The sequence below is a fragment of the Choloepus didactylus genome, chromosome 8 (genome assembly GCF_015220235.1).
Source record: "Choloepus didactylus isolate mChoDid1 chromosome 8, mChoDid1.pri, whole genome shotgun sequence".
NCBI lineage: Eukaryota > Metazoa > Chordata > Mammalia > Pilosa > Megalonychidae > Choloepus > Choloepus didactylus.
The window spans coordinates 103,132,875-103,145,177 of record NC_051314.1 but is presented as its reverse complement, the minus strand read 5'-3'; the positions used below and the strand labels follow the sequence as shown (position 1 = coordinate 103,145,177).

Here is a 12,303-nt window from a genome sequence, read left to right as displayed (position 1 = left end):
CATATGCATGGATGGCTCATCAGAAATGGGGTCTCCAATATCACATAGCAGAGGCTGTGTTATTTCAGAGGTAAGATTTCTCATTTTGCATCCTGAGAAATAACTACTGTGGTATTGTTTCAATAGCAATTCTTTCGGGATTAAAATATCCATTTCAAATTGGTAAATATGATTTGAAGATTTTTCTCAAAATTGGAAATGAAAGAGGGATACTTTTTTCAAATTTTCCATGTCTTATGTGTCCAAAAGCTTGGGGACTATACAGTACAAACATGATCTCTACCTAAGAATAAGGGAATTTTAGATGTTTTTCTCTTCCTTTAACTGTATACTATCTGATTTCTCCTTCCATTGTCTCAGTTATTTGTGATCAGTTTATTCCATGATATTGTTTCTGCCTTGGCTTATTCCTTATCTGTTTTTTTCCCCTCTGTACTCATTCGAGTTTTCGTAAAGCAGCTTAGGAATTTTCTCTTTGGCCCAGGAGTGAATAAATCACCCTTAATCTGGCATGCAAATGAGTACCCAATCACATCTATGACTTTAATTGAGAAATCTTGACTATTTCTGCTTCACCAATTCTAAGAAATTTTAGTCCTCTGAAGCACTTTGAGGTGGTTTTTATAAAACATACAAAAAAGTAGCATAAAATTATATGCTTCTTTCAGGATAAAAATAAGGGAGCAAAATTTCTAAGAAAGAATGATTTAAGCCCCAAACTCTCCTGCCTGTTCAAAAACACAGCCAAAAACTGGCATTTATTACCAGAAGAAAAGATTATTCCAGTTTCTATTGGAGATAAAACTCTGACCCTAAAACCATGCAGTGCTAAATATATAGCCTATTTCTGCCCCTTTTATCCACAGATTTCAAAGTGGAAGTGAGAGGCAGGTGGTATTTTGGGCCTTTTCTCGGTTAGGATGGAGGGAGAATAGAAGCCATTCGATTTAAGGGGCTTGTTCATTGTTAGGCATTAAGGGGGAGGATGAAAGAGCACTACTGGTCTAGTTCATTCTCAGCTTTTCTTGTGAAAAGGCCAGATCAGCCCCCTGGAACTGATGGGAACTCACCCCGGCCTTGAGAGGGTGAACATGACTGCTATAGTGTTCAATATGAATGAACACTTAAGGCCAGGATTTGGCTCCATAATAACTGGACGCAAACATTTAATGAGTAGGAAGTCCACCTTCCTCGAAAGGATTACCAATAATGGTTTTTACTCCATTTTCTTATTGTTCACTGAAGTTTTTGAGAGAGCACAGAATTTCTGCAAAATGATGATCTGTATTTCCAGGAGTGTCACTGAGCACACTGTGCACATGTTCTCAAAGCACCTGGACACTAATGCTGTGGAAAAGGGCTATTTCTTGTCAAGGTCAATGAAGGAAGAAGACTCATGCAGAGCAGTTTCCTGTGGGACACATTCTTCACCATTATCAAAGCCTATCTGAAAGGTTTATTAAATACAACAGGCATTACCCTCTGCTCTGACACCTTCCAAGGGATGCCTGCCTGTCTGTAAAATTCCCTGTGGCCCTGGGGAAAACTTCAGCAGTTCTTTGCCCAATTATGTGCTATTTTCCACTGGGACAGAGATGGCTAATCACTGCTAGGTAAAATCTTTTCCTGTGAATGTCCATCCTCCCTAATCCATTTTCAAAGAAAACTATAAATATCTATAAAAAGTCTCCCAATGAAGTCATTAGAAACTCGATAAAGCCACAACACAGGAGTTTGCTCACGGGTTTTATTTCTGACTCAGCCTTGACCACCTCAGATGTACAAGTTTAGATAACGATGAAATCCAGTGCCATCAGGAAAACAGCCCCTTGTGGTTTTAATTACAATGAAAACTGGGAAGAAAGACTGGGATTTATTAGAGCTCCGGTGTCCTACTCAAACACTCCTAGGTCTCTTCCCACCACAGCCTCCCCATATCTGAGTTCAACGCTCACATGTGGACAGAGCAGTGGGCCTGGCTTGAGTGACCTGACCTCTTCCTCTGCCCCGAGGACCGCCTGTAAGGAGCAGGAGAGCACCTCCACCTCCCTGCCCCGCTCTGGTGGGGACTGGACAGCAGCTTGGCTGGGCAGAGTGATGATACGATATTAATCCATGAGTTACTGGGCAGTAGAAAGAAACCTTCAGAAAATGACTTAAGGTCAATGCTACAATGTGTAGACGGACGAGCTTGGAGAGAAAAGGACAGTCATCTTTTCTAGAGAAGACTAGTTTACTGAAATTGATTTTGGATGTCTCTTCACCAAGTTTGCCAAATGTAGCAAAATTCGAATTGGTTGTAAGAGGCAATATTATTGATGCTTTCTACATATTCCGAGCTTTTATTTCTATCCAAATGTGTTTATTCCTAGGGGAAAAAGGGATAGGGCATTATTTTGTCTATTTTAGAGAAAATGAAACGGAGCCAAAGAAAGGTCTGTTTAGGCAATAGAAGAAGAGTCAGAGCTGGCATGATCTTGTTGGGGTTTGGAGGACACACCTACCAGGTGAGAGGAACCAGTTACTTTAAATAAGTCATCTCACAACTGATTGAGGGAAATATTGTGGGCTTCCATCATGTTTTTCCCAAGGATCTCTCTCAGAAGAAATAAATTTTCAATCCCTTATTTAAAATTCCAGCCCTTTATTTTGCCTCTATTTCCTCACAAATTCCTCTCCTGTATCTGAACTAGACTAGACAGTCTGTTACACTTGCAATTCTTTGCCACCCAGAATCCAGGATTCTAAATCCAGGATTTAGATCTTAGGATTCTTGGCAGGATCAAGTCTTGATCACCAAATGGAGTTGAGTTGAAGGTACATTACTATGTTTAGATTTTCTTTCCCTCCTCCCCTTCCCTCTCCCCATCTTCCTCCCCCTCCCACTCCTCTCCCCTCCTACCCTTCTTCTCCTTCTCCTCCTTTATCTTAGTCTTTTTTTTTTTTAAACTGAGAAGATCATTAAGATTGTACTCTCTGAGAGGTGTTATAGTCCTGAGGTAAGAGATCTGTCAGTGGACAAGGATTAGTTTTCCAGCTCTCTCACTACTAGCTGTCAGACTTCAGGCAAGTTACTTAACCACTCAGAGCTCAGTCTTCAGTTTTGCAAAATAGGGATAATGGTATCAACTACCTCAGGGAGCTGAAATTGACTACGAGGCAAAACAAAATTTTTATATTATTATCACATTTATTGCTCACAATATCTCACTGAGTTGGGTGCTGCTATTATCCCCATTTTATACAGATGGAGAAACTGAAGTTTAAAGGTATCATGGCCTCTAAGCCAGAATTCAAACCCAGGCCCTCTGAATGCAGGAGGTTGCTTTAAACCACTACATACAGTGCAAATTAATCAATTTAATGAATATAATGTTCTTAGCATAGTGTCTGACATAGAGTAAGGGATCAATAAATGTTTTCCTACAATTAATGTTAAAATATAATAGTGAATATAATACTATTTTAATGGCTATTAGGACCTGCTAAACATTCAAAGAGAAAGATGTTACATTTTCAGCCAGCAGTTAATAAACTCATTGAGGGCAAGCACTGAATATCTAGAACAGAGATCTGTGCGCCCCCTTTCTGTCCTATAACAGGGGTACAGTCCTTATTATTGGCAAAGCTTCATAAGGCTTATCTCAAGGCAATGAAGAATCTGAAGAATTAATGTTGTAGCTTTGTCCTTATCAAATGGTAGTTATCAAGCAATAGCAGGCTTCTCAAAATCTGATGAGGCACAAAAAACAAATTAGGTGCTACCCTTCCCTTAATCAAGTCAAAACAAAGTACTGCAGAGTCTCAAAAAAGCTGTTAGGTACTTGGTTTGGGGAGATTCAAAGACTAAGAAATTCACTTGTAATTATATGCCTTTGTAAAAATTTCTAGCTCAATATCATAACTAAAAAATAATGGTTTCCTTTTGATATTTTGGTTCATAACAACTGCCTTTTAGAAAAGTTTATTCTTATATATCCTTCATAAAACCATGCAATTCTAGGAAGTGTTTACTAAAATCCCTATTTTAAACATGAGAAAACCTTGGCACAAAAAATTTTCATGTCTTGCTCAAGGTCACATGTCTGGTAAGTGGCAGAACCAAGAGTGTCTCCTGATTCAGGGTCATTTGCAGACATCTGAAAAGTGTGGCCTTGGAATGATGGAATTTGAATAAAGCAAGGGAAAGATCAGCTTCAGCACAGTTCAAATATTCAGAGCTAAATGGCATTATGTAATCACACAAATCTGAATGCTCTTTACCATTTTTAAACTTTTTTTCTCAAGGGCAAATTTTCTTGAGATTGTTCTCCTTTTGATTTAAAGAACAAAGAAAGAAGAAGGAAGGAAGGTAGGAAAGAAGGAAAGAAGGAAGGAGAAAATATGAATAAAATTATAATCATGCTACTTAACATAACCAATAACTTTCTGTAATTCAAAAAATATTTCTAGAAAATTTTTATAAATGCATTTAACATAACACAATTGTTTGGAATAAGATGTTATAGTAAATATTGCTTCTAAAATTCTGAATATACTCAAGACAATATTTCACATGAACTATAGAGCTTTCAGCTGGAGGTGAACTATTGTCAGCCAGAGTCAATGTGCAGAACTTGATTTTATCCAACCTTCTATGTGGCTGTTTTCAAAGCTGAGAATATAAAAACCTTAGCTCCACAAGGATCTCATTGTTACACATACAGAAAACTGTCTCCCTGGAACTATAAAGGTTGGTGATGGAGGGCAGGTCTCGTTAAAGAGGAAATCATGTGCAATAATTACCTAGGCATGTAAAGGACTCTCTCGGCCACCACAAAACCCACCCTGAAGAAGAGATTGCTGGCGGGAATGAACGGGAAAACCAGGAACAACAAGCCCACTAAAACTTCCTTGTGCTCCAGTCTCTGAAACACACAATAGTGAAGGACAAATTAATTTTTGTTTAACTCCACTCCGTCAGCATTCAACCATCTCTTTCATTCTCAAGTTTTCATTGAAGGAATGAATAAACTAGACTGGCATAAACCTTTCTATCAGTCTGCTAAATTTAATGGAGAAGCCTTCATGCTAAAACCTCTGGCACATCCAAGCATTCACATGTTATTGTGGACACACATTTGCCACCAGAAACATCGGATATTTGCACATTACAATTAGTGCCCATTACACTTTATTCTGGGCTGGCCCTGCTGCTTGCTTCCCGTCCCTTTCAGAAGCCCTCCCCCCCTCCCCCAGGCTCCTGGTTTCCGGGGAGCAAAGCAGCTGGATAAAATCACACTAAAGCAGTCCAGAGAATTTAATTTATTGTCTTCTCAGAAACAGAATGCACACACAAAAAAAAAAATTTAAAAAAAATTAAAAAAAAAGAAGAAAAGCTTACTATAAAGGAAATTGAGTGCTAACGGTGAAATTTTGGGTACAAATGAGGGCATGAGTTTGAGCCAAGGAGTTTCTTAGCCCCTCTCAAATTAAATCAGTAAACAACTATTTATTCCAGGAATTTTTTTGGAATAAAAAGTCATTACAATAATTCATTAAATTGACAAAACACCATTCTCTGATGTTGTAGTTATTAATCTGTAAAAGCTTTTCTGTCATGTATAATTAATAGAAAAAAATTCTATTTATTACTAATGTGTTGTAATAGACACTGTAAAAATTAGTTTTTATTTTCAGTGTGTATACAGCATAGACGTATTTGAAGAACGGCCTATCTAGAACAGACCTTAATGTATTGGATGGTATTACTTTTCTCTTTTAAAAAAATGTAACAAATAAACTAAATAGAGTTTTTCATATTAAGATTTTTAATGTTCCTTGTGAATAGCCTATTTCTAATTGTAAAGAATAAACAGAAGAATTTGAAAATATGTATCGGACTCCTCAATGCAAACTATAAATATTTTTAAATATACAAAGTAAAGGATTTTAAACATCTTAGAATACTTGTCCTCTGGATTTTACTAAGATCTTTGTTCTATTGACTACAACTAGTAGAGAAATGACATTTCTGAGAGCAATTCCTTGCGAACAACTGCAATTTGGACAGTTGCCCTTAACATTTTTGTAAGTAATGATCTAATTTTTTTTACCTAAAGGAACCATGCCCTTTAGATTAAGAAAGAAAGAAAAAAACAGTTAGCATAACAAAGCTTCAACTACAACTGACGTGATAAGATGATATATTCCTATGGCTCACTAAAATTGAAAATGAAAAAGCAGCAAGTTCATTTTATTTAAAAAATTGCTACCTATCTTTGTAATTTAGATTATACTTTGAGCTTACAAAGTACCCTTCAATTCAAGAACTTAATGTACTTAAAAAAAATAATAAATCCCTTCATAAGAATCTTATGATGTCAAGAGCAAATATTTCTTTCTAAAATTGAAAATAAATCCCAGTGAATGTCTGTTGAGTGTCACTCATTAATTCTGAATCTATTTTTGAATAGTTCATGTTCTCTTTTCATACATGCATTTTAATTTTTTACAGATAGTTTAATACTTCTTTTGACTCTTTTAAAAAGCCGAAATACTTTTCACAAAAGTATTCACATGTCTTCCCAAAAAGATTTCCAAAGAGAAATTTATGACGAGTGAGCGTGTAAACAGAACTCAGATTGGGCCATTATCTATGTCCCCGCATGGCGTTTCGTTTCACCCAATGAGCTTCTCCCTGCCCCTCATCGAGGTTACTAGAGAACAGCCCTCATCAGGATGTGAAACACCCGTGGTCTTCACGCCCGCAACATGACCAGATCTTGGCTGATCCAAGGCCGCCCTCCCCTCCTCGCTTCAGCAGCCTTCGGGTGGGAGACGCCTCCACCCTGAAGCCCCATCCGCCCCACCCGCCGCACTTCTTCTCCCCGCTCCAAGCCCCTATGCGCAGGATCCCCTGGAGCCTCCTCTGCTGGGGACGTGCAGATGGGTGAGAACCAAGGGGCTCTCAGCCTCCCCCCGGAAGACTGATAGGCAAATTGAAAATCACAATGCCTGTGTCACTTTGTTCCTTCACCAAGATCTTCAGGCTCCAAGTACAGTCCTTATTTCTTTCACCGCGATCACTGTAATTGCATATTTATCTGTGAGTTTACTTTGTAATTGTGTATTTATCTGAGTTTACTGTGTTAACGCCTGTCTTCCCTTCTAGGCTGTGAGCTCCAGGGCGGCTGGGAGCTCACCAAGGGCTTGCCAGTTGTGTTCACTGGTGCATAACTTACTCTCAGTGTCTGATGTTTAGTGGGTGCTCAGAAATATTTGTTGAGTAAATTAATAAATGAATAAATGTACCAGGCAAGAGAGAAACTGTGGTAAAAGAGGTTGAGATGGCTTCCTGGTAAAGGTGATACTCTAGGTTTGAAAAATGAATAAATGTTTACAAGGCAGACAGAATTGGGGGTGGGGAGGATGGAGGCAGGGGTGGTGGTGAGCTCTTATAGCAAAGGGCATTCCAGACAGAGGGTACAGAAGGTACCCACAGGGAAGACTAGACACATAGGCAGGAAACAGAACATGAGGGTCTCACATGCCCTGCTGTGGAGCTGGCCTTTTTTTTTTTTACAGGCAATGAAAGTTACTGAAGGGTCCCTCATGGATAAATAGAAAAGTCCAGGGTCAGGAGCTGAGGTTCCGGAACTCATGTCCTAGCTCTGCTATCAGCCCTTCTTTAGTGAACATGGGCAGGCTCCGTGTCTTCGGGTCCCTCATATGTGAAAGGAGACAGGTGAGGTTCAAAGCTCGTTCCAAAGACTTCTTGAGCTCTAAAAGACCACGTTAATGCAGTTGTGTGCTGTGAGCTAGTCAGTGCCCACCACTCCCTACTGCTACCAGAGGGGCTGGTCTTAGAAGATGTTTCTCTTCATTTTTAAACATTCATTTGAAGACTCTGGCATGGTGTTCCAACTCAGTGAAGTTTTATTATTTTATTTTGAGTAAAATAATATTAATCGATAATTCTTTATCATCACATTAAAGGATTCATAATACCCTTTCCCTCCCTCTCTCCATTCAGTCAAGAGAGATTTAACATATTCAAGACCATATTTCTTTAGACTGCAAGTCAATCTGCCAAGCAGAAAGTTATAAAATTAGGAAAAATTATGTCATGGAAACGGTTGAATTTTCCTAAATGAGAAAGACTGGGAGGGAACCCAATTTTGTATCCCATGGATCACAGATGTGATAAAATTGGCTAATTAATTTACTGCTTTTTTTTTTCCATCCAATAGATTCAGATGAAATGCAAATAAAATATGAGGGAGGAAAAAGAGGGAATGTATGGCATTTTTCAAAGTACACATTATCCATTCAATTCTGGGCAAAGAGGCCAATGGAAACTTATTTATTCCTAATTACACCAAAAAGAGCAGAGGCATAAGAATTAAGAGCCAAAAATACAGCAAATTAATAATACATATTATTTGTCTGTGCAACTCTAGACAAATTAATTTTTCTCTGAATTTTAATATGATCAGTTAAAAAATGTATGGCTACCTATTGGATCTGTAGGAGTAATGATGTGATAGATTGCCTATGAGGGATATTTGACTTAACTTTCCTTTTCTGGCTTGGGAGATACAGGAAAGCATCCATTTGAGCTGCAAAGAGGTAAATGTCTCCTCTCGACAGTCCTGCTAGGGTCTCCGAGGTGACCAAGTGTGAGCCCAGACTCACTTAGCCCCTAGTGGACAGCCACACAGCTAGACAAGCAGCTAAGGCAACAGCAGGGGCTTTTTTCAGAACCACAAATTACCTCAGAGAAAATCCAGCTCCAGAGCCTGAGTGCAGCTTGGTAGCTTCTAGTTTATTTCCTCTCCTTCCTACTCTTAGGTCATCTTCCAAAGGACAGTTCATAGACAGGGACATATAACCAAACTCACAGACAGACACATACACCCACAAATACACACACATGCACTGCAGGCTATTTCCTTTCCAGAGAGGCAGGAACAGATCTCATTATAGTCATTACTATCATCATTACTAATATCATCTTTTCTCTCACTGCTAAACAAGTTTCAGATAAATGGTACAGTATGTTTAGGGCATAAGCATGTTCTCACAGTTGTATGGAGTGCCCAATTATATTTCAATCCTAAGGATTTATTTGGCAACACCCAGGCTCTAGTTGTATGCACCTGATTTATCAATCTTCAGGGAAGCTTGTGACAATAAAACTCCTCCATTCAGCACTTGGGATTAAGGCAGCTGCCAACTGACAACTGGCATGGCTGAATGTCTTCTTATTTAGACTCTCCCTTTTACATGCCTGCTTCCTCCATTAGCCTAGGAATTCCTTTTTGGGAGTCACATCTCATGTTCAGATTTGTTGTCTAGATATCTGGTTCATACATAATTGGCACTCAACAAATATGTGTTGCAATAGTAAAGACCAGTGATTAAGGCTGCATATATATCACTGGGATCCTCAAATGCTTGTATAAACATTTTAGGAAATTCCCATTAGGGAAATCTTTTACTTTTGGTAACTCTCTGAAACATATTTTTTGCAACATTACTTTATGGTGAACAGTCCTCCCTCTCTTGTCCTGGAGTATCCAGCAGTATCTTACAATGCTCTAGCACAGTTCACAAACATTTTACTAAGATATTTAAAATGAGGACATACATATACTTCGGAACTTCTCTAATTCTCTTCATTGGCACTTACCACTATTTGGTCTTGCATGGCCATATGACCTTCTTAGGGAAAGCAACATTTTTCAAATGCTTTATTATCATTATTATGGAAATTCTTTTTAATTGAGGATGCCAAATCACTTTCATACACTGAAATCCACTGTCACTTCATCTGATTGCAGCCTCATCTTTCATAAAGGATTTGTTCTGAATTTGAGATGGGGGTGATGGGCAGTTAGTTACTCATTCTCTGGCTATGTGACTTCCAAATAGGAACCCAGCAACATGGCAATTCAAATTTGTGCAAACTAAAATACATTCTCACTTAATCTTCACAACAACTCTAAGGAGGTATTATTCCTCTTGTAAACTCTTAATGTGTCTTAGACATTTGGGACCTTTACAAATAGCTGAAGCTACAAATCAGCAAAAATGCCTGTGAGGGTGGTTGTGTTAGTCCTGTGAGAAGTTTTACTCAAAGTTGCACAGGTTTTCAGGCCTTCCTGCTAAACTCAGCAACCTGGGCTCTTCTTATGCTGCTTTTGCACATTTTAAGAATTTTCTGCAGCTCGAAACCCCTGGTGCTGTCAACAGAAAATGTATGAGGCAATCTCCACTTGAACAAATCAGAGGCTCAGGTTTATTTAAAGCATCACAAACTTTTGAGTCCACAAAAAGCCCTTATAATTATGATGCTACCAAGCGGGATGATAATACAGACTGCATCAAATGGATGGAGAACTGACCTCATTCTCAAAACATCAACACAGACGCCAAAAAAGGATGCTTGCAAGACCAGAATGGGGAGTGCCAAGCTAAAGGAAGGACAGAAAGACCTGGCTATTTTGGGCAATAGACTGGTCTGAACTGGTCAGTGTCTCAGTGTCTCTATTGCATGTTAGCTCCACTGATCCTGTCCCTTCTTAAACTCTCTTTAATCAGCCTGTTGGCTGTCCCATGTGTTTCCTGTGGGCACTGACTGATAGATCAGCACAGAGCAAAAAATGTATGGGGTCAGAAGGATTCCAAAGAAGGGTCACGACTCTGCTCCTGTGAGCTGGGAGAAGCTGGCCCCACATACCCCTGACTTGGTCTCATTTTTACATCACTGTATTTCCATTACATTTCATCCCTTGGATGAAACACCTCTTCTAAGGCTCATGAGGCTACAGAAAATTCAAAACATTGTATAAAATCAGTAAAAGACAAACATTAATCTGGGTTAGCTTTTCACTTGGCAAATGAGACTGAGACCATCCCTCAGTAGTCAGGGAGAAGAGGAAGTTATGAATTTTTACTGCTATTTGACTATCAAATGCAACAGACCATTTCTTGTGACCCAAACAAGATCTAGAATCTGAATTCCATGATAGCAATACGGGGGATAAGAGGAATCGTGGGGCAGTCTTAAGGATTGAGAGAAAAGGAAAGTTAAAAGCTGATTCTAAGAGCCTCAGTCACAGTTGCCACATGTCTTGGTTATTATATAGTCAACCAGGATTTAGGTCCAAATGACCACAGTGTCACACTGTGAAAGGTGTAAGGATGATTCTCTCAAGAAGTGAGCACAATACACATCTCAAATGCAGACATGGATATGTGCCACTTACAATTTTTTTTCTCCAAATCTGAAATCTACAGGATGAACCCAACTGGGAATGAAAATGGCTTGGGTTCAGCTCAACAGCACAGCTGCCAACCCACACTCTACTTGGCTCAAGTTAGTGATATCATTTCCTCACTTTCATGCGCTCTAAAGTTTACTCATAAATGCATGGGGAGAAAAATTTAAAAAGGGGAAATGAATGAAGAAATTATACTCCCTCAGAGACAAAAGTAGACTTGTACATTCTGTGTCTTCTCCCAGCCAATCTAAACATTGCTTTTTCCATGCCAAACTTTCTTCGCCAAGAGGCACTGCGAGATGCACTAATGAACAGAGAGCCAGAGGCAGATTAAAATCAGAGTATTCATAAACTAACATTTTAGATTTCTGGTCTGTGGTTCTGAACTTAATTTTTTTGCATGGAGTTTTTTGTTTGATTTGTTTTTAATCTATAGTCTTCACCTTCTTGCAAATAATAGTTCATGAGATTAAAACTTCTTATCTCACAAGAGCAAGCAATTACTTCCCAGGGTAAATGAGGTGGAATAGTGAAGCTTTCAGATTGCTTTAGTCTAATTGAGAATAAACTAATTCATAACTTTATTTATAAATGTAAGCTCCTGTTATGGGTTGAATTGGGTCCCCACAAAATACATGTTCAAGTCTTAATTCCTGGTCCTATGAATGTACCATTATTTGGAAACAGTGTCTTTGAAGATGTTATTAGTTAAGGAGGCCACACTGGATTGGAGTTGGTCCCTAATCCAACATGACTGGTGTCCTTGTAAGAAGAGGAAATTTGGGCACAGACAGATAGACATACAGGAGAATGCCATGTGGCAACTGAGGCAGAGGACACCACGGATTGCCTGAAAACCACCAGAAGCCAGGAAAGGCATGAAACAGATTCTTCCCTATAGACTGCAGAGGAAGCGTGGCCCTGCTGACACCTTGATTTCAGACTTCTAGGCTAGGGGACAATAAAGTTCTGTTGTTTAAGCCACCCAGTTTGTGGTACTTTGCTATGGCAGCCCTAGTAAATTAAGATAGTTACT

The 12,303-nt window shown here is 39.0% G+C and overlaps 1 protein-coding gene across 6 annotated transcripts in view; it reads right to left on the bottom strand.

Annotated features, from left to right (window-relative positions):
• TMTC1 (transmembrane O-mannosyltransferase targeting cadherins 1) overlaps positions 1-12,303 on the bottom strand; it is a 289,639-nt gene that overhangs the window by 109,503 nt on the left and 167,833 nt on the right. For 5 of the 6 annotated variants that reach the window (XR_005218412.1, XR_005218411.1, XM_037846482.1 and 2 more), the window contains exon 9: positions 4,786-4,907. The exons of the other annotated variant lie outside the window; for it this stretch is intronic. Coding sequence is in view for 3 of the 5 variants with exons in the window: in XM_037846482.1 (XP_037702410.1) it covers positions 4,786-4,907 (122 nt within the window). In the remaining 2 variants the exon portion in view is untranslated. The remainder of the gene's footprint in view (positions 1-4,785; positions 4,908-12,303) is intronic. 6 annotated transcript variants of the gene reach the window in all.